The sequence below is a fragment of the Poecilia reticulata genome, chromosome 15 (genome assembly GCF_904066995.2).
Source record: "Poecilia reticulata chromosome 15, P_reticulata-male-v2, whole genome shotgun sequence".
NCBI classification, from domain to species: domain Eukaryota; kingdom Metazoa; phylum Chordata; class Actinopteri; order Cyprinodontiformes; family Poeciliidae; genus Poecilia; species Poecilia reticulata.
The window spans coordinates 16,471,709-16,499,323 of record NC_088844.1 but is presented as its reverse complement, the minus strand read 5'-3'; the positions used below and the strand labels follow the sequence as shown (position 1 = coordinate 16,499,323).

The following is a 27,615-nucleotide window of genomic DNA, read 5'->3' as shown; positions in this document are numbered from 1 at the left end:
TGCTGACTGGCATTTATTCTTCATTTTGTTTTTAATGTGGTTTTATTTGCTCACTAAAATGCTTTTCTCCTTCTTTCTCTTTTTTTTTTTACAGAATGAAAAGCCTCTAGGTCATTCAGCTAGCAGATCCAGCAATATATCAAAGGTGAGTGACAACCATACAAATGAAAGAATCTATAAATTAAAGATGAAGGCAGATGGAAGGAGCTAACAGAGTGAAAACAGCTGATAAAATACCTTATTTCACATCACATGGCCCTACTCAGGGCCTCTTCTCTAATCAGTAAATCTTTTTCTTTATCCCTTTTTTTCCTCTTCTTCTTTCCTCTCATGCCACTGTACCTAAAGCCGGCCTCCTGTATTGAGTGAGGTGCCACCGTGTCAGTCCACTTGTCCCTGAGCCTCTTAAGAGTATAAACGCTTTAGTTGGACTAATAGATGTCGGGAGTTATTTTGTCACCCGGGGACAGCTCCCAGCGGTTTTATTTGATTCGCCAGCCACTCGCTCTTTAGGCACGAGGAAGGTGGCATTTAGTGCACCCAAGTGGCAAATTTATTGCTCATTTTCAGGGTAATGGTTGTGGTTGGACATAAATACTGTCTTATAGGACGGCGTTCAGCTTCATTAATAAGATGGGCTGCTTGTAAAAATAAATAAGTTCAACTAATCATCTGTGTCAGAGCTGTGTTAAACGTAGCCATTTCCTATTTGATTGAACACAATTTAGAATTAAAGTTGAACATAAAATTTCATGACAGAATAATGTTTCTTCCTGGTTTATTTTTCATTTAAGGAAAGTGCTTTTGTGGTCATTATCTAAGATCACTGGTGATATCACGTGCTCCTTTTGTTGTACTTGGAGATTTTGCTACAAATATTTGCAAGGTTAACGCCAAGTAACAAACTTCTCAAGAGAGAAGTTGAAAATATTTTGAAAATGCCCACGTATGAACAGCTCAAATGTCGTGGCATCCTAATGCATTTAAATATAATTGAGAAGTTAATTTACTTCCGTCACTCAAAAAGCGTAAATCATATCTTTAATAGTTTTAATTCTGGTGCTTATCTCCAGCAGTCAGCTAACCGGTCATCGGCAGGGGCTTCATTACACTCACAATTAAATACCTCGAGTGTTTATTTCTGTGAATTTAGATTATTGTTGTTTACAGTTACTGAAAACCCCCAAAAAGTTTGGCCTGTATAAAGTATTTCTAAAGACATAAATGTGTTTAAAATATGTTAGTTAAGACATAATCACTCGTGTGTAAGGCTGCTGAGTTGTCGACCATTAACACCCATATCAAGGCGCGTAAGCCACGAAAGGTTGTTGCTAAACAGAAATGTTGTACCAGAGTATTGTTCAAAAGTTAAATGGAAGGAAATGGTGTAAAAAATGTAATTGACTCAAGATTGAGTGCACATATTTGGCAGTAAATTGCCATACTTCTCAGCATGCCAACATTTCTGCATTAAGTGTTTATTATTTTTAGTGGGTAATGTTAAGAACTTATGCAAAAATACACTTTGAGTTCTTAATTTGCTGTTAATGACATCCTCACTTTGAGGCCTCCTGTTCGCTAATTCAGACTGCGATTTCCTCGGCTTGTCCGTAAGCAGACACGCTGTCATTGAATGACCTACCTAGACCACCATTCCTCTGACAAATGTGTGTGTTAAATGAAGTGATAGACATGAAGTATTAAGAATGCGCTTAAGTTTGACAGCTTTAATTAATATCCAGCAGTTGTGCCGCCAGATGGTGTTTCCTTCTCCCCCCTTCAGGGAAATGCGACTGACGGACAGGTTTTAAATCGGGATTAATTGTTCTCTGGATGGACGAGAGCGCTCATCTGTTTAAAAAAAAAGAAAAGAAAAAAGAGTGAGTGTGCTCGATGGAGAAAAGGTTGGACTAAATTGGAAATCCAGACAAAGCAGTAACTGGATAAAATTTTTAGCAGATGACGCCAACGGTCCAACTCGTTGTAGGATTATTATACATTTTCTGCAGCGGACCATCTTTTCAAAACCGCGTCTCCTCCACGCTGCTTCAAATGAGAAACGCAAGAGTAGAGAAGTGAGATTTTATTCATATATGCATTATATTTATAAATCTCCTCGCTCTCTGCTTTATTGGCAGGATGAGACGAAGGATTTTCATATTTTTGGCAGCGACTCAAATCTTCCCTTTGCAGCAAGAACACAAAATGTAGGCCAAGTTGATTTGTCTTGCAACACTGAATCACTGTGAAATACAGAACTGATTATGTGTTCTGTTAAATCACACATGTGCCTTATTTTGAGGTGCCACAGATGCAAGTTTTCATAAATAATCCTTGCTGAATTTCAGCCTCTTTACCTCATGAGCTGGAAATAAGGACGGCTAAGTGTTGCTGAATTATCTCAAATGGCTCAGAATCAAACCAAATCACATTAGATCGTGTCAGATCAGCAAAAATAAAGAGAGAAAAGAACGCTCTTTTATCTAAATGTTGTGACCTACTTTAACTGATATGTCTCTGTATAAATAACTACAGCTTCAGCCTGGGAGGAGTATTTCATAACAGCCTGGCACCAACGGTTCACTTTAGAGCATCTGAGCGCTCGCACACACAAAGAATTTATTCATGCTGTCGACGCATCCTGCTCCATTTTTGTGTTGATGACCTAACAAGACGCTTGTGATCCCGCCGACGAAGGGCTGCTTGACGTTTTCTGCGAAGTTTGCTGCGGTAATGCGTCGAACCTGCAGCTTTGCAGGCGTGTGCAAAGCTACCAGAGGAATACCTGTCAGGAGAAACTTAAGAGGCTCGGAAAACAGGAAAACATTTTAGCCAGAAGGTATGCTCTTTCATAAGGGTGATGTTGCCTCCATCAATGGACTTGTCACTGTGGGGGTATAAAGGTGCTGTAGATGGGATGAAAATGGATTGTCATATAGCCAATTATTGTTGCGTTATTTGCTCAATTCGTGCTTATAAAGGTCGTCGGAAAGAAAACGATCAGAAAATTGTGAAAGTGGTCAGATTTGAGCGCGCTCATACATTCAGGAGCACCTCTGGAGCATTATCTGAGCACATGGTGTGGGCTGAAGATTGCCCACCGATTTGGCACGAGTTGATTTTCCACCCGGCGAGGTCAGAAGGCTTAGCTGGAGCCTTTTCTTTGTTTAGCACAGAGCCAGGAAACTGGCAATGCCTCCCACATGGTTTTGGGAACGAATTAAACTATTAACAGTCCTCATAAGCCCACAAAGCAGCCACTCAGGATTCATTGGACTGCCACTGACACTCTGCGACGCATCTGGAGAAGCTTTAAATTGAAGAGCCGCAGGTTTTGCTCACAGAATAGACTCGTTTGCATTAGCATTCTGCACAGCGTTGCCTTCCAGATCTCCACGAGGCTCTTTCTCTTCAGCTTGGGATGGCGCTCTTACATGTAAAGTAAATTGTTCCCCCACTCTCTGCAAATCAGTTTTATTTTCTCCACCGTACTTTCGGCTCTTATTTGATTTCTTTTCTGATCAGGCAGTTTTTGCTCCTCAGCGGAAAAAAACCAGCTGTGCTGCGAAATTACTTTCGAAGGGTTATCTAAGAAAACAAAACAAACCTTGGTGGAAAGAAAGAGTCTCCGTCTATTCAATTAGTATTTACAACTGATTTCACTAATTTAAAAAATCACAAATTGTGGTAGGTTTTTGATGCTGGCTCACATGTTGCGTTCAGTTCGACTAGGAAATCAGAACTTTGATCTGAGTGGAGGAAACCAGAAGGATTTGGTCATTTTTGTGGCGCTTATTACAGGGAGAAACCACCAGCAGAACCTTGAATGTATAAGGGTCACATCAATGACTCCGCTAAACACAGAAACACTGAGCCAGGTGGACTTTCTACATGCCGAGGAAAACTAAGGGTATATAAAGTTAAGGCCCGAAAAACACAAATCACACTCACAGGCAAATAAGTACTTTCTATTCAAGTAAAAAAAGCAGGAAGAAAGCCAGGCTAATGTATGAAGTAATTGCAAATAATACACAGATGGAAAGTGCTATGTGGAAAATCGGTACACGCAGGCAATTTTATAAATTTTTAATACGCTAAAGCATTCTCTCTTCTAATAGAGATCAAGCTGCCACAATTAAGGCTTGTCCAAATGTACAGCAGTTTTTGTAGACCACACACACACACAGGACCTTTGCGGAGACAAAAACATAATTCGGTGTTAAGTGCCAGAGAAATAATTGGCCAATCAAACAAATCAGCCTTCGACACCGACTGCTGCTGTTAAGTTGTCCGGATTACATGCCTAAATGTCTTTCATGTGTCTCAGTGGGAAAGGAAAATGTTAGTGCATCACTTCAATTTTAAGAAGTGGTCCAGAAAATGCACCTCAGTCTGGGCTCCTGTCTGCCGTCTGTGGAAAAGGTTGCAGCTGTCCCGTGATTGAGTTTCACCGAGGCCTACCTCAGGTTGAGTGATTACACAGCCCTGGTGTAATCACTAGAGGCGGCTTCAATATTTAAACGTCTCCTCACTTCATCTCGGGTTTGAGATGAAGGACTTTCCCACAATACACCAGAAATTATTGCTCGTCGCTCAGACCGCCGTGACGTTTCATTAATGCTTTTTTTAGTCTGTGGCGCTGCACCTGTGATGTGACGACGCTTAAGCCATTTTGAGCTGCCAGATGCAGTTTCTGGGCTCCACAGACGGTGAAAATGAAGATTTAAACACTGAATAAATGAACTGTTTACTCCGGTTTGCTTAATGTTTCAGCAGGGCTGTAATAAATTAGTTTCACGATGAATCTGCATGAAGGTCAGAGATGGATGTTAATCCAGCCTAATCAGCTGCTGGCTGCGGCTTCAGGCCACACAGGCCGACACTACGCCTCTACGTCCTGCTGGTGGCCAGATGATATTTGTTTGGTTATTTTAACCCCCTGAGAAGCAGTGTTGTCAGCTTTTATCAGTGGCTGCTGAGGGGACCTTGAGTGGAGATAAACAGTTTTTAAAAACACAGATTAATGAAAAGAGATAAAAGTGATAGTGCTGAACGGCTGTCGGAGAGAGCAACTCTCCGACAAAGCCTTTTTTTTTTTTTCTGGCAACGTAATCTGGAAGAGTTAATGATTCTTCTTCCAAGCTTGCTTGATATTGAGTCTTATCAGTGGCTCTTACGTAATCGTACTGACAGGCAGGACTGGAGAGATAACGTCTGCCTCAGCTTTCTCCTTGAGGAAATCATCAATAGGACTTTTAAATTGGCGTGATATGAAATTAATTTTGACGAGGCCAAGTTCACCCTGATACCTTTTGTAATATCTTTTTTATTTATTTGCTTTTTATTCTGATTTTCATATCTTGTTTGTGTCATTTTCACACCCCTTTCTTTGAAGGTCTGTCATTTTTTTGAATCCTGTTAGTTTTTTGTTTTTAAAATTTGAGTAAATGTGGTTGCAGCTCGCTTCAAACAAAGAACGTAAAAATCGATCAGAAAGCTTCCCAGCATCGCTTTTTGAGAAACGAGGCAGGTGGTGACGTGTGGGGATTAAGAAGGAAATCGAGGAGGGAGATTAGGAAAAAAAAAACGTCATTGTTGGTTAGTGGACACGGTTTTATTAAAACACAGAATGTTTTAGGTAAAACGGCACGTGTTGAGATGTTTCGTATAAAAGCCTGGAGATTCAGGCAGATGGCAGGCAGTTAATCATTAAAATCTCAGGAATGTTCTCCCCACCCTGTTGTCTGACTGCTCAGAGACGCTGCTGGTTATTTATTGGCCAGCATGTGTGACATTACTGAGTGAATGATTAAAAGGAGCAAAGCTTTAAAAAAAAATTATAAACCTCCAGTAGCTTTCTGCTATCATGACACCAAAGAATAACTTGGATAAATCATCTGTTTGTATCGGTGTGTTTTGGCATTTTGTATTTCGAAACAATGCAAAGTGGAACATAATTTGTGAAGTGGAAGGAAAATAATGCTCAACTTTCCATATTTTTAGATTGTTGGTATTCAGCCCACATGATGCATTGTTTTGCAGAACCACCCGTTTCTTTTTTGCAATTACTGCTGCAAGTGTTTCAGGCTATGGCTATCAGCTTCACACATCATGAGTGTGAAATATTTGCCCCTTTTTGCAAAAGAGGCTCAGATTGTGTCAGGTTTTATTGACCGTATCCGTAAACATTCATCGTCGGCACTTGCCACAGCTTCTGGATTGTATTTTGATCTGGACTTTGGGTTATTCTAACATGATGCATTCTTACACAGGCCGAATGTTTGTCTACTGCACTTTTATCAGTGCAGTAACTATAAACGTGAAGGATTAAATCCAGCCAAGTCTCCTACAGCATCTTTTATTCTTCAGGAATTCCCTGTATTTTATATTTTTTCCTCTCCAAACAACTTCCACGCTTCTCAAAACATCATGACTTCATTGCGGGGCTTTGCATCCTCGGTGATGTGAACTTTTAGTTTTGTCACAGAAAGCACGAAGACCAAAGACGGATGTTTTGATCATTCCACATTTTTGCTACGTTTCTTACATGGGTTTTGACAGAACTTGTAGCTTTTTTTTTTTGTTTTTACACCTGCACAGCATCTCTAACTGCAGTCATCATCGCAATATAAATGCATTCAATACTACAAAAGGAATAAATAACTCCATTTCAATATTCAGAAATTATATTTTAATCTGTTTCTTTCCTAAAATTGCGCAGCCCTACTTTAATGATGTCGTCATTCTTACTAGATTCTCATGAAGGAAAGATTTGTAATAGTTGTCTGATAGTTGTGCATCCAGTTAGTTGAAATGCAAGTTTGCATTTTCATATGCTGGAATAAACAGAGCTCCATGAAAAGGTTGACATTTTGTTTTATAATTGCTTTAAGCTTCTTCTCAACTTTCTCTCCATCCTCTCTGTGGTTTGTTTGTGCAATAATGTTCTCCAAACCCCTAAAGCCTTCAAAACAAATCCTGGATTTATGAGATTAAATATCACACAGCTGGACCGTGTGTAAATAAATATCTTTAAAATCCCAATAAGATAAATTTGTGTTTTATTTAACTTGATAAAATGAGAATAAGCTCAATGTCTATGAATACTTTTACAACACACTGCAGTGTTTTTAATTAGCTAGGTTTTTATTGTGATTCTTACACCTAAAACGGTTAAATATTAAAGCAGGAGGAACAAATTGATTTTGGTGAAACGGTAACCTTGGAGGACAATTAAAGAAAACCGGAACAAAGAAAAGAGTTTGGCCTTTGGTGTGGAACTGAAATCTTTTTTTTATTATTATAACTTTGCAGCATATGCACACATGGATTACACGTGCTGAAGGGCGTAGCTGGACATCGAGTTTTCTATTGACCCATGTTGGGTAATGAGCTATAAATTTTACTTTGGCAGGAAATGAAGTCGATGGGTAAATTAGTCTCATGTTGAAATTGTCTTTGTATCAGATACTGAAACTCCGAGACCACGGTTTGCACTTTATTTGTATCAATAAACACGCAAGTGTTTAATGCCGCTACTGTGTGAAACTGAAGTAAGAACTGGAAAAAAGAAGTGGTGAGAAGACCTATTCATGGTACTAACACACCTGTATGATAACAAGTTTAAAAGATGTGCAAGTTGCGTCGTTTCACTCCTCAATCACTCCAAGACTAACACAGCTATGTGTGAACCACACAGTGATTTGTGTTAAAAAGAAATGTAATTACCTCCTGTGTTAACTTCTTCCAAATTGGGTGAATAATAGCGACGCTCTTGGCTCTGAAGTGGTTTGGTAATCATTTCATTGCTTATATTTTGTCACGAAAAACGTGACTATTCCTTTTCGGTAAAGAGCTAATAGAAGCTACACAGTAGAAGTATTCATTCCTCCTGAATTATGTTACAACTGTAAACTTTAATATATTTTGCTGCCATTTTATGTATTCTGTCTTGAACATAAAGCAGTGCAGGCATGGTTAAAAATTTTTTTTTTTTTACTAATACAACCTGAAAATTATGCTCTGTATTGTATATGGGCAAGTAAAATTAAAGCCAGTTATATAACGGTATTTCAGACGTTCACCATGATGCACGCGTCTCTTTAAAGTTTTGACTCTGTCGGATTTAAATGTGAGTTTACATCACCTATTTGAAGTTTTATTTGTTAAGAAGTTGGGAAAACATTTATCTGTGTGTGAATATTTTTACTCTACAATATTTTCCACAAGTATAAAAGCTTCAGGTCTGTCATTTAAATGTTCGTCCTAAATTCACCACCTGCAGCATCGTCTTTCCTCAGCTCTGCATGTGTTCATATCTCTCCGTCTCATCAGCATCTCTCCTCGTTTGTGCCAGTTTTTATTTATTTATTTTTTTCACCTCCTCTGTTCTGTTCTCAGACAGAATATTCATGCCACAACTTTAATCCAATAGATTAACTGTCAGTGTTGGGAATTTCCTCCTCCCTCTCATCTTTTTATCCTCTGCATCAGTATTCAACATGCATTCCTTCAGTAAAAAAGAAAAGCCAAATCGGATTCAGAAGCCGACAGCCTGATTGTCGTCACCCCACAAGACAAACTACAGTCATCACTAGAAATATAACTGGGTGCGACGTGCTGGGTTATTTCAAGTTTATGTAACAGTATAGAGTGTTGATGCTCACATGATTTCATTTTCTGCCTTCAACAGCCCTTTTTCTTTTTCCCTGAATGTTTTTGTTCTCCAGGCGGGGAGCCCGACCTCAGTCAACGCCCCATGCAGTTTCTCAAGGACGTCCGTTTCCCCGTCCAGCCAGGACATCTGCAGGTACAAACTGCTTCAAATCTCTCTATTTACTCTTGACAGCTGTTTATACCCGAGTGCCATAAATTGAATCTATTTCTGCATACGTTACCGGTGAAGTTCCCTATCAGTGGGCGATGTTGGCTTTCCCTGTACTTTTACGCTATTTACCATCACTGTGACACTTCCTAGGATTGCTTGTAAAGTGTATTTTATCAAATCATCATGTACAGTTGGTTCGCAGTAATTCAGAATATCATTTAAATTTTTATTTTAGGAATCTTGCTCAAAAAAATTAGTTATGGCTTCATTACGCAGAGTGATTCTGTCAATTTCGATGATTGTGCTTTACAACCAAATAAAATTCAATGTCAGATTCTCTTCAAATTACAATGTTGGGTTATGAAGAAGCATCCTGTTCAGACTGCTGCCATATCCAACTATATTCATGGAAAATTTAGTTGAAAGAAAATCTGTGGTAGAAAAGGGTGTACATACCGCAAGTATATTTGCAGCTTTGACAGGATTTTCATGCAAAGTCCATTTAAGACAGCTGGTGCATTCCTTGAGCTAAGCCAATCTTAACCAGAAACATTAGAAATGTTTTACCTGAGCTGAGGAGAAAAAAATAATGTTGCTCAGTGGTCGGAGTCCCTTCTCTAGATCATCATTATTAAATAAAAGGTTGCATTCATTTCACAGAAGGATGTATTCTATATATTACGAGTTTAGCTTGGTGAATTGGTGTGCTGAAGTAAATAAACTTTTAGATGATATTCCAGTTTGAGATCAAACCTTGCATGTGTCAAAGCCAGCTAAAGTCAACCTCATCTTCCTTTTTGTTGTTTCTCCATTTTAAAGCACATGATTGTCCTTTCCATTTCTCTTTTTTTGTCTTTTTCTCCACTTTCTAATCCCATTGTCTATCATATGATCCTCTTTCATAAACACACACACAAACCTCCAACACTACAGCAGTCAGGATCAGGACACTCAGAAACAGACTTCGGTGGTCCTGTTGAACTCCAACGGTAAAACGTCTGACGGTCTTTCAGTGACCACCGTCTGCGCAGACTCCCTGCACAGCTCCAAGTGCGCCAAGCAGAGAGACTGGCTGTCTGTGCTGCGCCCCGCCTCCGTCGGCATTCGGCCTAAAAACTCCCTCAGGTTTTCTCTGTCTCTGAACGACGTGGGTCAGCGCGTGGACAACCTTTGTCGCGGGCTGCACTTCATAGATCGCACATGCTCAGAGGGAGAGCTGGACGTGAAGCCCGAGCACGCCCAATGTCCCGACGGCAAGATGCTCATAGATGACCCGGTCGCCACGTCCAAGAGGGAGAGCAGGGATGCTCCACTTTCAACCCGGACCACCCTCTACCTTGTCCCCTCCCTCACTAACAACCACAAATACATGTTGGGCAACCCATCCGGTCCTCCTCCTCCTTTCCCTCCTCCTCCTCCTCACCCCAGCAGTCTCCTCCAGCCTCTTTCCACTCCGGGCTCGAACTTCTTTCGTCTCCTCCTTCCTTTCTCCCGATCTTCCACCTCTGCCAGCCTGCAGTGCTCTGAGCTGGGAAGCTACGCCTCCCACCTCCACATCACCAAGTCCTGCAGCACGCTGCTAGAAGGCACAGAGTCGGGCTTCCTCTCACAAGGAGATGACGGCGTGTTCGAAGTGGAGCACAGTAAATCACCTTCCAAGGGAGCGAGCCAGACGACGGCCCTGGAGACGCTCGGCGTGTCTGGGACTCTTTTAGCCCCGCTGTGCTATATGGACGAGGACTCGGACCTGGAATGCTGTTCGTCGCCTTTGACGGAGAAATCAGGGCCACTGTCACATTATTCTCTATCAGGGGACTGCTGCAGGTGGGTGATTGTCTGGATGGTCTACAGCCCTGAAACCCTCCATCGTACAGTTGATGTGGCGGTGCTCCCCAGAGACCCACGGAGTAGTGGAGAGTTCCTCCTCCCGTAGTGTAATCACCCAGCCCAGCAGTGTCTATCAACCAAAACTCTGCTCAGAGTGGAGCCGCGAATCAGAAGGACCCAGCGTAGCTTTTCAGTGTTAGTAAAAAGTATTTCCCTTCCTCTAGGTTTCTTTTGTTTGTTTGCCTTTTTTTGATTTCAAAATTGTTGAAATCGTCTTCACCATTGCCTCTTTTGTTAAATTCTTCATTCAGTGAAGTTGGCCACCTTTTTTTGTTGGTTTAATTTCGCTACTCACATCCAGCCAGACCTGTAGAATCAAGCATTCACTTAAGTAGGATCCGTTGCAGGAGTTCTCAGCTCACCAGAATTGCCATAAGAAAACATTAATGACTCATCTAGGACGTCAGAAAAGGATAAAAACTAAATTTAAGGCATTGCAGACTTAATCTGATTCAGTTTTCAGCATTCAAGTGTAATAAAGTGATCAAAAAGAGCACAAAATGTTGCATATTCACCAGAAACATCTTAATAATTTTTTTAATATTTTGTGGACTGATGAGACTGAAGTGGCCCTTTGTTTGGAAGGTGTGCTTTCTTTTACATCTGGCATGAAAATGACAGCAACACAGCTAACATGATAGTTGTAGTGAGATGCATCACAGCTTTAAGGAGCGTATGGCCATCAGTTCATGAGCTCAAGCACAGTATGGAGCATCACAATGACCCAAAGCACACTAGGAAGTCACCTCTGAATAGTTAAAAAGAAGAAATTGAATAATTTGGACTGTCATAGTCTATGTTGGAGATTAAATCCCATTGAGATTGGAAAGCCAGATAGTTTTAGGAGTGGTTCCTTTTTCACTTAGGGCTTTATTTGGATAGCTTCTTTGTCATCAATGAAATCATAATACTTGGAAATCTTTGTCTTGTATAACTTTTTTTTTTTTTTAATCCAAGTGTAACAAAAGAAAACTGTAAGGGAACAATTACTTTTTCACATCGCTGAACATGAACATCTCCTTCCCAACCACCATGATTGTTTTGTGTGTAGAACAAGACGTTGGCTGTGTTGTCATTTCATTCCATTTATTTTCACTGCGCTGTTGTCTCAAGACTCTTCCATGTACCCCCCCCCCTCCCAGGTCTGCTGCCAAGCTGTGTTTTTAAGAGTTTTTCATTTAGACTAGATCGATGGTGGGGTAAAGTGTCTCTATAGCATCAAGGAAAATGTGATTGATTTCACAAAGACGTTTGGAGTTGAGAATGAGGGCTGGTGGGAACGCTCAGGGCAGCAGGTCAGTCCTGAAAATGTAATAGTTCTGACATGTGGAGCGTGTTTCTGGGGTAAGAAGTGGACAATAGGTCTGTTTAACACAGGTCTTGGTTCACAAGGCTGGTTGTGTGCAGCCTTACAGGGAATGATTTGATTGAAGATTAGGCCACGGCTGCATGAACCCTGTTGATCAGTAGATAATGATTAGTGGCCGAAAGCACGACACCGAGCCCCTCTGGGTTACACCATCCGTTTGTCGATACGGTGACAGTTCACTGGACCGAAGAGATTTACGTCTTTAGCTCAGACAGACAGCAATTATGTCTTTGTTGCCTCCCTCAGCTGTGTTCCTGTACCTGCGCTGCTCTTTCTTCATTACGTTTAAGGAGAAAAGCAACATCAGCTTAGATGTGGGCAGACACAGGTCAGAGATCAACAGAGATTATGGGCTTCAAATAGGCTGTGTAGCCTCTGACTGTACTCACGTGTGCAAACGCAAACACCCTGTGCCAGCCACTCTGTCAGGTGGCCTGGAGCGTGAGCCAAGACCCGGGTTCACCTGAGGAAGTACACAAACTTGTTTTTCCCCTTTAATCATTAGCCAGGCCTTGATTAACAACACATTGCAGCATTGGGAAAGCTCATAAGGGCTGTTCCGCATCTTGCCAGACGACTAAAAACGCATCAGAGATCTTTTCAGTTATCTTTCCATTAACATTTAAAAACAATTAATGTTGACTTTATTTTATATTTTATCAGGCTTTTAGTAGAAAACGGTACACTACTTATAAAGTTGCTATTACAAGGAATAAAACAGTGTTTCTCCTAAGTGCATTATTTTATTGGCGTTACATCTTCAGTCAGTCAAGTCAGTCACTCAGTAGGTTTTGTTTTCCTTTTGCAATTGTAAAAGTACTAATATGTAATATAAAAAGAGCTTGTTGTAATACAAATAAACATGGTCTTTATAAGCAGCGACATGGAACATCTTTATATGTAATTCAATCCAGAAAACACCTTCAGCATTATAATATAACCAAGTTATAAGTTAAAGAAAAGTGTAAATAGATATTTAATCTATATCTAGAGATATAGATTGAGATCAATAGAGAGATCTCAATCTCTCTATTGAGATTTTATAAAGTGAAAACGTATGAAAATACGTTTTCACCTTTAGACCCTCTTTGCAAATATAGACTTGGCCCAACAGTTGTCAGCAATAAACAACCATCAAATATTCACAAATTAAACAGTGATGTGGATTTCTATTTAAAAGCACAGCTATTATATTAACTCAGTTGAATATTTATTTTAGTTGATGGATATATGCGACTGACCTACACATAAACTCCTACATATTTGGCCCCAACAGTTTGCTAATTTGCAGTGTAAAGCGCTTTATACATATTAACTGCATATGGTGGAAAACTAATCAGTTAAAAAGAAAACCCAGATTTTTAATTTTAGCATCCAAGTTCATCTACTTGATTTGCGTGTTAGTATGCACTTTGTACGCTCAAAGCTCAACACCTCAAAATTCTGAACGACAAAAAATGTCTTTCTTGGTTGAAAACCAAATTTTAAAACACACTTGATGATGCGAGCAGGAGAGAGGGCAGGATTTTAAAGCGCTGTGATAGAAACTGCAGCTCAGACATTTTTGAATACCTCTGGAGAAAAGTATGAGGAAGCTGAATGAGGTTCCAAACAGGAAGAAAGCGAATGCCTCAGCAGGGGGACGTACTGTACTCTCGCAGGGCTTGTTTCCATCTCGGCTTGTACTCCTTGTGATCTCCCGATTCTGTTTTGCTTCTCACATTTTCATGTTGACATACTTTGGTGTCGCCTCTAATGTAGTAAAATGACTGTGAAGGAAGGTGTACTGTGGCTACCCGAGTGATGCAAATTAAATTTCAACTTCCCCTGCTAAATGCTTCTGGAGTGAACTGCTGGTGGCAAAAAAAATGCTGTCGAGTTTGTTGCAGGTTTTCCAAACTGGTTATGCTGGTGTACAGATGCACATCGCCTTGGATGACAAAGCAAGAATTGTTAATTTTTATCTTTAATGATGTCAACATGTTTGCTGCTAGCACACAGGCTGCATTCCTGACCAGAGATATGTTTCTCTTTATTTTCTAAGCTCTTACACTTAAAGTGGAGGTGTAGGGATTTAATTGGTATTTTTTTTTCCCCTCCTACGTTTAAAAAAAGAAAATTGCTATCAGAATAATAATTCCTCATATGTTCATGTCAACCAACACCAATTCTTCACACAAGCACCAACATGGTCCATTTCCCCCCCGAGCTGATTTTTTTTGTTTTTTTTGTTTTCCCTTTACTTCAATAAGAATACAGTATGCGTAGGATGAGTCTGTAGTTCATAATCTTATCTGTGGAAAATGTAAACAAAGCGGCCTACCCATGAGCATAAAAAAGGCCTCCGCTGGAGATGCTAATTGCACCTCCTCTCTGCTTTAATCCGTTGCTCCTTCCACCTCCTCCTCTGTGGTAAATGACCTATTTTTATCCGCCTTTGTTCACTTTCTTTTAATCTTGTGGCGCTTTGGCCAGATCAGGCCGGGCTGCAAATAAGCATCGTCCCGCTTGCTCTCTTCGCTTTCCAGCATGTGTAGGCGCATGTGCTTCTTATCCTCTCCCACAAAGGCGATCCCATCTGAATGCTGCGCTCCCACTGCAATCTCCACCTTCGCCGTTTGTTTGCTCCTTGCTCCTTGCTCTGTGTCCCGTGGCTCCCTGCCACAACACACAGAGACGGCGACGCTCCCTCATACATATAACTCGGAGGGAAATGAGGGCTCGGGAAATCGACTGATTTGTCTTGTGGGCGTTTGTTTTTGATCCGTTTATCAATGAGGCCTCTGTGGACATGCGGGGCTTGTTGTTCTCCATTAGAGAGGCATTTAGCTTCTTCTGTTTCCTTTGAGACGTGTGACCGTCTTGCTGGCCAGCAGCTGGTCCATGTCACAGCATTCGCAGATCTTATCGATTTTTCTGCCGTCTCATCTTTGAAAAGTTTAGAGATTATACGCTGCATTGGCGAATCAGTTTCCGTCCATTCGACTGATTATTGATAGTTACAGCATTTTCAGACCCCGACTCGCATGCGGACGAGTGCGTCACGTCTACAATCTTGTCGGTCTGTGTCATCTGCACACACACGCACACACAACACTGAAGTGAGAGAATTAAGAATGCCTCTTTAATATGGATGACTAATCCCTGATCCCTGATTTCTTCAGTAGTCTGGATTTTGGACTTGGAAAAACGTCAGTCTTGATCGTCTGGGTCTACAAAGTTCAGGAAACGCCTACAAAGACAAAATTGTTGATTTCTTTAAATGAAAAACCCATAAATGTCACTGAAATAAGTATTTTTATGCTGTATATAGATTTTAAAATTGGAGAATCGACATTGAAAATCCAGCGTTGCTTTTGAATCGTGGCCCAAAGTATATCATTAAAAACGAATGAATTTGGCCTGGACAAAATGATGGTCACCTTAACATTCTGTCCCACAACCCTTTAAAGCAATCATTACTGTTATCAACATGCGTCCCAGATAAACTGGACGTGTCTGTCTGGCGTTAAAATGTCGCCTAACCACTTCACGTGCAGATATGGCAATGCCTGGGTTGTCAGATTAGAAATCAGCAGGACCACTGGTGTTCCTGTAACATCGCAGATGCTTTTTGTCATTTAATTGCATTGCCGTTCAGATATAAACATGTATGAGTTTCATCTGAGTCACAACTTTATGAAGTTATGTCAGCCACAGACTTTTACAATCTTAAATTGGTTACGTAACGGATGTGATATGAGAGGGGGGGAAAAACGAGATATTAACCAATAACACAGCAGGACATAAATGCATTAAAAGATGCACAAATGTGACTTGGCACTCCAGAGGCTTTGCAGCAGGTTCAGTCGGGTCTAGAACGACAGTTAAAAATATCTGAGAGAAAGTCATCGACTCATTCGTCCCCCCACCCCTGACGTCCATGGATCAATAAATCACAACTGTTTACAAAAAAACATTATCGCTGAGGATAAAGAGGGTTTTTATCTCAAAGATTCCTTCAAAAGAGTACTTCATTTCAGATAGCTGCTTAGTGGCACTCGTTTTGACAACGGATGTTTCTTCTTGATTTGTTTTGTTTTTTTTTCCCCCACACTCGTCCAGGTAAGACCCTTTGAATGCATCTTAGTGTTCAAAGGGACAAAGCAATGCAGACACAACTGGCTCTGGAGGAAACATTCCTTAATGCAGCTTTGCGTGCGTTTGCATCTGTATTTAACACATATCCACAGACAATCAGATCACATGTTGGCTCCAGATATAAACTGGGCCTGACTGTGTGTCCTGGTCCTGTGTGTTTTGGTCATTATACTATAGAAGGAAACATGATGTGTGACTGAGCTTTCAGACAGTAGGCAGCACATTTTGCTCCAGAATACCTCGATGGTCTTGAGAGTTTATTGTCCCCTCCACAGATTCAACCTGAAGCCTGCATCATGTTTCACTCTAGGGCCATTCGGTGAAGATGGAGCTGTGATTGGTCAAAAACCTCCAGTTTTGTCTGATGTATCCAAAGGACAGTATCCTAAAAGCTTTTTCACCTGCCATCATGCATTTTGGCCAATTACAGCATTTTTCCTTTCTGATTTGCCGTCCAGACTGTTGTTCCCCTTTTGTGTCCATTAAGTCCACTTTGGCTTAAACTAAAAAAAGATGCAATTTGACACCAATTCACTTTGATCCTGGAGTTTCTCTCTGATCTCTTGTTATTGGCGCTCTTGTTACCATTATTATTATTATTATTATTAATTTCTTCAATTTGTCATCGATCTTCCTCTTGCGTCCATGCAGGTACTTTGCTCAGCCGTAGTCACAGGAACATGTAGCTGTGTAGAGATGGTCTTACATCCTTCAACAAACTAGTCAATAATTTGGTCTCTCAGCTCCTGAGACGGCGCTCTCCTTGGCTTTCTGCGGTCCATCATGTTCAGTGTGCTACAAACCAAAATGACAGACCACACAGATGTACATAAGACTGACTGACTTGTAGCAAGATTTAGTTTTTCATGCCCAATACATGAAAAACTAAATCTTTTATTATTTTTATTTATTTATTTATTTATTTTATTTTTTGCAACAAAGATAATAAAAATAAGTTCGCTTTCAAAATGACAAGCTGCCAAATCGGTTTCTAAATGCTTCATAGCACTGGGTAAAAACATTGTACATGGTGAACTTTTGATATAAATGTAAAAAAAAATAAAAATATTGGGTTTGAGGCACAGAATTGATGTGAATCATAAATATGCATTATATTTCAGATGTAGTCCAGATTAAGGAATATTCACCGAGAGTGTTTTCTGAATCAAACAAGTCTTCCTTGTTTAATCTTATTCATATGAGACATCCATTTGCTTCAGTGGGTTTTGTGAAGATACATTGGTGATGATTTTTTTTTTTATTATTAAATAAGTGAGGGAAAAGTGTTTCAGGCTAGCAGCCCAGCTCAGCCCAGCAGAGTGAAGCAACAGGTATTGGATTGGCGGTGCTGCATCAGTCAATTCATCCAGAAAAAACTCCAGTCACTCCAATAACTTCTCAGACATGTTTAAAAAAAAAAAAAAAAAGATAATTGAATTGTGAAAGTTGTAGCCACCTACGTTTAGATGGCACTCTGCATACTTGAGTCTACCTTTCGATTCCTTCTTGCTCTCTGCCTTCTTTTTGTCAGTCGACTTTCTTCCGGTTCTGCATTGACTGTATATGTTTGGTTTCTCACAGGATTTGTCACTGTGAAGGAGATGACGAGAGTCCTCTGATCACACCGTGCCACTGCACAGGGAGTCTGCGCTTCGTCCACCAGGGCTGTCTGCAGCAGTGGATCAAGAGCTCAGACACCCGCTGCTGTGAGCTCTGCAAATACGAGTTCATCATGGAGACAAAGCTCAAGCCACTGCGCAAGGTGCGACTGACTGTATGCATTGAACCTCACTCCATTTCTGATAGATTCACTCAAGGGTTTTGTTCTGGCTCCATTTCCAAATGTTCTTACTAATTTGGCAAGCCGTGAAGCTGAAAAACCGTCTCCAATCTGTCACACAGATAACACAACCATGACTGTGTGCTTTGAAGAAGGGCACTGTAAGGGAGGAAGATGATTCATTTGAAACGGCTTAGAGGAAGCGTACATCTTTGAGAGGTTGTTATCAATTGCTGTGGTCTGAAGATAGCCGGACACTCTAATTAAAATTCTTCCACCCCTCATTAACTGCACAAAAGGCCTTAAACAAACGCTGCTCTTCTAATAGCTCCTCAACCCCATGGGTGAATGTTGATGTTTTTCACACACGAGCGTGCAGAGGAGATCATGACGAAATGGGGATGATGGTCACGGCGTGAGGTGTCTTTTAACTGAGGATTTAGGTCGTGCTGCGACACGCTTTTAATGAAACCCACCCTGCAATTGGACAATTTCGTGACCGGAGTAATGGATTTGGGTGTTTTCAAAAAGCACAGCAGTTATTTACAGCAATAATCTGATAGCACTTACGTTTTTTTTTTTTTTTTTTTTTAATTGCTGGGCTCTTTTCCAGCATTGTTAACAGAGCTGCCTGGCAATCAGCTGGCTGCTCCCCAGTACGCTGGGTTGCAGTGTGCCACTTCTCTTTCTGCGTCTTATTAACCTCGCCAAGAAATGCCGTGTAGCTCAGGTCTTCCTCTCAGCAGCTGAATGTTTTACATCCGGTATTTTATCTCCAAAAAGTGCCAAGTTTAAACGAATGCATCTGCTCTGTGTCTGCATGTTGTTTCCCCATCTGCTGCAGTGGGAGAAACTCCAGATGACGGCGAGCGAGAGAAGGAAGATCATGTGCTCGGTCACCTTCCACGTCATCGCAATCACCTGCGTGGTTTGGTCGCTCTACGTCCTCATCGACAGAACGGCAGAAGAAATTAAAACTGGTCAGCAGAGTTGCAGATATACACACACACAAAAACAACACACACACACACTAAAGACTTACCATAATCTTGGATAAATGTCTGTGTTAGACCATGCACTGTGTTGAATGAACCATTCAGAAGCGATTTTTCCACAATCTTCAAATCACTCACTCGTGCATTTACAAGACTAAAGATGGCATGAAAATCTCCCTTGTGGTCAGAGTCGTGTGCAGAATCACAGCAGAGATGAAGATCTTTTTAGTGGCATGTTTGTTTTGAGGCTTGTGAAGGGAAAAAAAATGCTCATCTGTTTTGGCAGAGTGCTGTTTAGATGTTTTGTAAGGGCAGTTCATTGTGAGTTGGTGTGAAAGGAAGAAACTGAGTCAGCAAAAACATCCTCACAAGGACAAATGTGGCATGACTTGTGAGCATGTGGTTCTGAGCATTCATTATGCACCATCTGTGTGTGCCAGGGAAAATTACATCTGTTGTCGTGACACATGCATGTACATTACCAAAGCTGAACAAAGCAGCTGACCAACTATTCAGCATACAACAAATGTAATAATTCAGGGGGGTGGGGGAGCATTTTGACGAGGACGCGTGTCATTTTGATAGCTGCTGCTGTTGGCTTTAGTTTAGCACTGGATAAAATCTGGCAACTGACGGCGTCTGTAAATAAAAAGAAATTGACTTATCTTTTAAATGAATATTTCTTACGGCCGTCGTTTTATCTAATACTTGCTTTTGAATGATACTGTCTAAACTAGTTGAGTGAAAAATTGTTTTGCCTTATTTATTTTTGCCCCATCATAACCGCTTACCTCACCAAAATAGTATCAAAAAATGAAGGGACTTTACTGTTGTTTAAAACTTAAGAGCATAAACAAGTTTGTTGAAGAAGTTGGTTGAAGCCCTTTTGCATTTTTCTTGACCTGCTTACCAAACAAGTCGAAAATGTATCTGTCAATTTTGATGACTAACATTAGCTGCAAATTAGTGTAACATGGAGTAGTTGAAATTGAATTAACTCATTAAAATTTGCCACAATTAAAATGAATGTCTAATTAGCTTAGCACATGTGAGTAAGTAGGCTTTTACAGTAGTAAAGAGGGCTTTTTAAGAGTAGCACCTCGTTTTCAGTTTTTGCTCTTTTCTTCAGAACGTGCACAGACATGATTGTGGTAACTTCTCAGCTAAAACCTTTCTCTGAAAACATGTCTAAACTTTTTTTCATTTCTCTCCTTTAATTTCTTGATTTTAAAAAAGAAAGGAGGGTAGCTTTGTCCTATAATAACAATAAACCCGCGTTTCTCTAGGGCCAGTGAAAAATTGTGCAAAATGAAGTGAAATGGGTTTCACGATTGTTTGACACTTGATCAAATAAAGTAGCAGGTCAGGACCTCTTTTACATGTTTGACATGCTGCTTCCTGCATCCGTTCTGAGCAAATAGACAGCAGCACTCTGCTTAATTGACAGCACCATCAGGACTTAAAATGTAGATGGATGCATTAATGCAGAGCCATTATGGCTTTGGCTGGCTGTGCGTCTCCTGTTACTCATCGCTCCATACAGCGTTTCTGAGACGGTGTGCAGATGGAGCAGCAGGCTGTTTGTTAAGCTCAACCTGGTGAATCAGAAATGTCCGAGTCTCTGAGGACTGTCAGGTTCAGTCGCCATGGTGATGTACAGTAATTTCTCACCAGTGCTGCTCCTCTGCTGCTGTTTTTATGCTTTAGTTTGCTCAAAGCTGTGATGACCAATCCGATATGTCTGCCCAGTTCAGCACCCTAAAACATTTGCTCATAATTTTAATTGATGCAACAGGTTTTGCCTGATGAAACACATTCTCAGATGTTACCACTTGTACTGTTTGACCTAATATTAATTTTGGAAATCTGTTTTTGTGTTTTGTAATACGTGACACTCTCTTTACTCATGCAGCCCGAAGAATCCCAGGTAAACATTTCCACTTTGGCCTTTTGACTGTCAGAGTACTTTTTTTGTTTTTTTTTGTTTTTCCCCCTTCCCGTCAACTTTGTGTTAATTATATCCAATTATTTTGCAGCTACACTTTACACCCTGTCCCCTCCTCCTCTTTCTACCCTTTCCTGTCTTAATTTTAGGCTAAGCAGCATCTCTCTTTAGCAGAATCCAGACAAAGTCGAAGAACACACCAATTTATCTTCTTTTATACATTGTGACTAGAGGCTGTCAGTAGAGCATACGACCGTAATTTCACTCAATAGTTCCCTTCATTCACAAATTTTCATCAGGCAAGGTTTATAATAAAGTGCCTGACATTCCTTTTTAGCTTGAATCGTGCAGTTACCATGTTTGCCTTCTTGCCTTTTTAATAACATCAGAACGAGAATCGCGTTTCTCCACACAAACATGGAATTGACTTTGATTCTGCTTTGCTCTCAGTAAAGACATTTTTAAAAAGAAATATATAAAGGCAAAATAGTTTGCTTGCAAATATGTATACCTTTTTTTCCCCAAGAGAGGAAAGTAAGGTAAATATTGCTTTTTAATGAACATTTTATCATCAAAGATGAAACTTAATAACTCCATCTTGAAGCTTTACATCCTTACTAGCTGTGCTGTAGGAGACCAATATTTCAGGTTCTCTGCCATGTATTATTTTGACAAATATTTATGTTTTCCAATTGTGTAAAAACCCTAAGGCTGCATGTGGGAGCCAAATAAATAAGCAGAAATGCTGTAACCACCCCTAGGGCACACAAAATGTTTTTATAATGTAGGAAATCTACAACAAATACTGTCCAGTTCTTCCACTCTATTCTCCTTATTTTTTAAGTTTTGGTATTTCATCCAATAAAACATTCCTTTTTTTTTAGCTTTTAATATTAGAAATGAAGATAAGGATATGCAGTAGCGTTCACAAATCCCAAATTTTATATTTCCAAAGTCAGATCTTTGCTAAAAGCGGGTCAAGTCAGACACCCGACTGTTCGGCAATATTAAATTTATGCTTTTGATTTAATCTGTCTCGGTGGTTGACTGAAACTCAAATCTGTCAAAACCTTGTAATAAAATAAATGCATGTATTACATCTCATGTAGATTTTTTTTTTTTTGCCCTTTAAATTATGATTCAATCCAGGCAGCTCTAGACTTTAAACACTGCATGCTGAGAAAATGATCAAGAGTTGTAAGATTTTACTAATAAAAAATAAAAAAAAACTTAGCAACTTGCATATATTTTCCTTAGATGTCTACAACTATAATGCAAAGCAAGTGTATTGATTACTCTTGATTTTATTCAATTTAACTTTTTGACAGAATGCAACTGCTAACTTCAATGCATGTTATGGATACAATATGACAAACCAACGCAATGTAGTTTATAATTGTAAAGTTATAACTGCTTTTACGTTTTATACAAAGAAAAATCTGAGGTGTGGTATGTATATACCAGTGACGTGCGGTGAGGTTCATAGCTGGTGAGGCACCGACTTGATTATAATCGGATTTACAAAACTAGACCCCTGCATGTTGTTGTTTACATAAAGAAATTTTGCGCTTGCGTACAATGCTGGAGGGCAAAAAGACTATTCTTTAACATGTGATGCTTAGCCGCGCCGCTGCTGCAGAATAATTCTGTTATCTCAATCAATCATCACATGTAGATATTATTAATTTCGTGCTGTGCTTAACAGCAAAGGGAGAAACCGTTAAAGTACAACTCAAAACCACGTCTTTCTCGCTCTCTGTATCAGTGCAGCTTCTTCTGTATGGCTAGCTGGCTGTTGCTGTCTCTTACTCTGCAGTTGTGGAGTCACAATGTCTGGGTTCATGGGCGCCCCCAGCGATGAGGCACGAGAACTGCCTGCCTCACCTCGAATCTGTTCTCTGCCGTGTATGATTGCTCCTTAGCACACGAAACACGTTACATACACAGTTAGTGACAATAAAAACACAGTACATTAAATACATAAGCTAAATTCTGTTCATACATTAAATGTTTTTAACCATTTTATTGGCGACGTACAGACAGGAGGAACATGCTCTCATAGAATGGCAACCGGTGCAGTTAGTGAGAGGTTGCGCAATCCCAGGTGAGGCTCAGCTGCTGCCTCACTGGCTTCGATTCTAACCATTTGAATGGGAAAATGCGAAACTTCAGCGATTTTGAAGAAAAATAACATCAGATTTGGTTAAATTAAATGAAAAATAGGGACTTCATAGTACAAACCACAGGGTGAAAATATCTTTAGAAATGTATTATTATGTATTATTTTTCCATGATGACAGGTGAGGCTCTGCCTCACCTCCCTCCCCTGACCACACATCACTGGTATATATGTATGTATATATGTATATATATATATATATATATATATATATATATATATATATATATATATATATATATATAATATGTTTTTTTTTTGTTTTTTTTTATTCCTTCAAACTTAACATTTTATCACCATGACAGCTGTTAGTCTTTTGGGTTTATGTATTAAACATATTTGCACATCCACATATTAAAACATTTACTCTTTTCTTCTTTGCACAATAGTTGCAAAGAAGCATGATGCTGCCGCCACCTTCACTCATGTCTTAATGTCTGAATGGTGTGCTCAGGGTGTTGGATTTCCATTTTGCTTGTTTGTGTCTCGTAGACGGTTTAGTTTTGGTCTCATCTAAGCAGGCTGACTTGTTGCAAACTACAGAGGTGATTTTCTAATCCCTCCGTATTAGTAGAGTGACTTACTGATGGTTATTCTCTCCATACTTGATCCGGAGACCTTTGCAGCTCCCTCAGAGTTACCTTGAGCACATTGGCAGCTACTCATTAATGTTCTTTCTCTGAGAATATACTCTGAGAAAGAGTATATATAGATGCAAACTGTTAGATGACATTTAGGCTTTTATTTAGGAATTTAAAAAAGGGCTGAATAGATATGACACATTTTCTAGACTTTTCTAAAAAAAAATATGTTCGACTTTCCACTTTGTTGGTTTATGGTATATAATTTGACATGTGAAAGGTTTAGTGAGGCTCCCTTTGCTCCATATAAGCTTGAATTAAATAATATAGTTCTGCTTTGATCTGCTTTGCTTTAAATGTTTCATCAGGCCATCTTTCTCTTTTCCTTCAGTTTTTCTTTTTTTTGTTTTTTCCTTTCAGAACAAGTCCAATCGAATCACATAATTGCAACTTTTCTGTCTTTCTTTCCAAACTTTTTGCACATTTTATTGCCGTCTGCTTTGTGTTTGACTCGCACACATGATTCTCTTTTTTTGTATTTTGTCTGGTTCTCTCGTTCTCAGGTATCCTGGAATGGCCTTTCTGGACCAAGCTGGTGGTGGTGGCCATCGGCTTCACGGGCGGATTGGTTTTTATGTACGTCCAGTGCAAGGTCTACATCCATCTATGGAAGAGACTCAAGGCCTACAACCGTGTCATATACGTGCAGAACCGGCCGGACACGTGTAAAAAGGTGGCGCTGGAGAAGCCCCCGCTCATGGAGCCGAGCCTGGAGAGCAAGGAGGCGCTGGCCCCCACCCAGTCGGACACAAACTCCTCTCAGTACACAGAGACAGAAGAATACAGTATGGAGGTCCTCCACGTCTGACACAGAGTTCATTTCATAAACCCCACCCCACCCATTTGTGCTTGCAGAAACAAGCGGGAGGGAAGAGTAGCGCTCGACATTCCCCTTCCTCTGGTGGTAGACCTGACCCTCTGTCCTCTCCCGATTCCACCTGCACTCTCCATCCGCACTCTGACCTTTCCTTCCCCGGGACCAGATTGTTTGTACTGACTTCTATAAATGTCACACAAGGCCTGGAGCTCGGCACTCTGCACGCACTGTTCACGTTCCCCTTCGGATGAGCAGATCAGAGACACAAAGACTCCCTGGAAGCTCATCCTCCATGTTTTAGGAGTTGGTTTTTTACCTCCTGTAAGTGTTGGATCAGTACACCGCCGTACATCTCTGGAGCGTTCCACATACTGCCATCTCTGCACCGGTCCAGTTCTGACCGGGCCTCGGAAATGCATTGAAGCACTTTTTTGTTTTTTCTTGAAGCTCTACAACAACTCCTCCCCTCCCTTTTAATTCTCCTCGCTTTTTATTCTTGTTTTGTTCCTTGGGAAGAGCACAGAGAAACTTTTTCCTTAAATGCACATATTCCTACAGACTTACCCCTTTGATGGCAAAAACAAAAGGAACTGAGGTGGGTAAAAGGAGGTTAAACCTGCTGAAGGAAATGGAAAGGGTTGACACCCCATTCCTCTGCCCCCAACACATGAACTTTTTGAAGGCTTTGAGAATGTAATCTTTTCTAAAAATGATTAAAAACATAAACAAAATTTAAAAAAATATTTTTTTTACTAGTAACTGGACAGTGCAAGAATAATTTCCATGTCTTGAGGAGGTAATGTGAGCCTGCAGGCGTATAACAGCATTACTTTTTCTTTTTGTTGTTTTTGGGGTTTAATATCTTGTGAATGACACAGTATTTACAGCGTGATATTTCATGTGCAGTTTTTAATGTGAGCTGATGTGTTTGCTTAGTCATGAGACATTACCACTTCATGCCTCGAGAAATGAACAGCTCACTGTTTTCAGCTTCTTCTTTTGTTGCTTCCACAGTGCAGCCTGGAATTAATTAAACCTTCACAGCCTGCTCTGATTAAGAACCCAACAGATTGTTAATGTGGCTTCTTTAATATTTGCCTCATTTTTACTTCTGCAGGACAGGGCATTTAGATTCCACCCATATCCGTTTTTACAGAGAGTTTTTAGAGGACTGGAGAAAATGGATAAATTGCTGTCGAGTTGTTTCCAGACACTCGGATGCTCCATTTAGTCTATTTTAGTATTATGTCACCAGACAGACAGCATTAAGCCTATGATTTCTTGGGGGGGGGGGTTTCCATCACATTACATCCAGCTACATGTTATTTGGTATAAAGGTGATCCTTACTTTTACAATCTTTACCTTTGCAGCCTGTGTTGGAAACGATGAGCTGGCTGTGTCGCCACCTGCTGGTTTGCAGCTGAAATTGCACTCTGAAACAGGCAGCGGTTGATTTCTCTAGGCTCCGTTTCTTTCATTTGTGGAAACTCAGCAATGCAAGATTTTACAGCCATTCAAACAACAAAGAACATTTTTAAAAACTCACCGATACCAGTGTGCTATCTGTGATCAATAAGGATGAGTTACTGCTCTGCAGCAGCAATAATTTAGAAGCACAGTTTTTTTTTTTTTTTGTTTGTTTGTTTATTTTTTTGTGTGAGAAAACATACTATATTTATGTACAAGCCCATAGTGATTTAAGATCTGTTTAAATAGAAAGCATGAGCCAGGGGAGCCGTCGCCGCCGCAAGTCGGGTTTGATTAAGAACCGGAGACGCTTCCCAGAATCTTCAATACCCAAAAGGCTCAGTGCAATTAGACAGATTTAAGAAAGTGCAATTAAGATTTTTTTTTTTTTCTGTTGTTCTTTTACTCTAAAGGTGTTTAAAGGTCAGGGTGTCCTCTGGGCGGAAAACGAAATTCTTTATTTTTGTGCTTGTATTTATTTTTTATCAGAAATAGGGTACACTTTGTCCATTTTAAACCCTCCCTTCTATTTCCAGTTTTTACGCAACTTGCATCTATCCTCTTTTTCTCTTTTTCTTTTTTCTTCAGGCATGTACAAGAGAAAATCTCTTTGGCGCTTTTGTGTTTTGCACAGTTTTTCATTCATATATTTAGTGATTTATTTTTTCTCTCTCTCTCTTCTTTTAAAATCAGTTGTTAGAACTTGTTTTAAATATGCAACCAGAGCTTAAAGCCACAACATTTAACTTTTAGAAACGAAATCACCTCGAACTTGAGCTGCAGTTTCCCTGAGAGAGAAGATTAAACGTCAACTTTGTGGTTTCCACTTACTTTCAACTCTCAGGAGCTGGCTCCTTTCATGAAGTTGATGGTTTTAATGTAAATTTCTCTTTGATAGTCATTTGCTTTTGACTTGAATTGATTCAGATAAGCATGAAAAGCCAGAAGTTTTATTATCCACTTGACAAATTTCTGTCATATTGTTCATAATTCATGCCTGGGAAACTGAGCTTCATTCTTTCTCTTTCAACCTCAATATTTTACTCTCGGCTCTCTTGTATTTTCCCTTGATGTTTTTCTTTTTCTTTTTTTCATTATACTGGATCATGTCTGAGACTAGTGGAACTTGCATTAAAAAGCTCCATTTGTTTACTACTGACTGGACTTGAACATATATGACTGTTTTCCCCTCCTGTCTTATATCATTCCACATGTTTTTGTCTGTGAATTTGCTTTGAGGTAGTAACTGTAAAGAGTTTGGTAAAAGTGTGTAAGTTTTTAAGAGAAATCTTGATGTGTTTTCAGTTGATTTCCAATGTTTGAACAAATATGTAGAATTAAAAAGAACAACCAAATAAAAATTAAGTTGGGTCTTTTTCACTTGTGTGTTTTTGACTGCTCCTGTAAAGCTAACAGGATTTGTGCGACTCATAAGAATTCATCTAAATATATAATGTTGGATTATATTCATCTAGTCCTTACTGAGCCCTTGTGGGGGCAGAAAAATATTTTGTTTTCCAATTTAATCTCATCACCGTCTTGTTGATTGCAACATTGATTGATGTTG

At 40.0% G+C, this 27,615-nt stretch overlaps 1 protein-coding gene across 10 annotated transcripts in view; it reads left to right on the top strand.

Moving 5' to 3' along the window:
• Positions 1–27,428, top strand: part of marchf8 (membrane-associated ring finger (C3HC4) 8) — an 87,519-nt gene extending 60,091 nt beyond the window's left edge. For 4 of the 10 annotated variants that reach the window (XM_008429601.3, XM_008429603.3, XM_008429602.3 and 1 more), the window contains 7 exons: positions 95–145; positions 8,730–8,809; positions 9,761–10,651; positions 17,805–17,985; positions 18,848–18,983; positions 20,911–20,925; positions 24,124–27,428. In XM_008429601.3, coding sequence (XP_008427823.2) covers positions 95–145; positions 8,730–8,809; positions 9,761–10,651; positions 17,805–17,985; positions 18,848–18,983; positions 20,911–20,925; positions 24,124–24,590 — 1,821 coding nt within the window. In that variant the 3' untranslated portion in view covers positions 24,591–27,428. The remainder of the gene's footprint in view (positions 1–94; positions 146–8,729; positions 8,810–9,760; positions 10,652–17,804; positions 17,986–18,847; positions 18,984–20,910; positions 20,926–24,123) is intronic. The other 6 variants (XM_081616260.1, XM_081616261.1, XM_017309068.2 and 3 more) reach the window with 4 other exon arrangements.
• Positions 27,429–27,615: the final 187 nt, after the last annotated feature.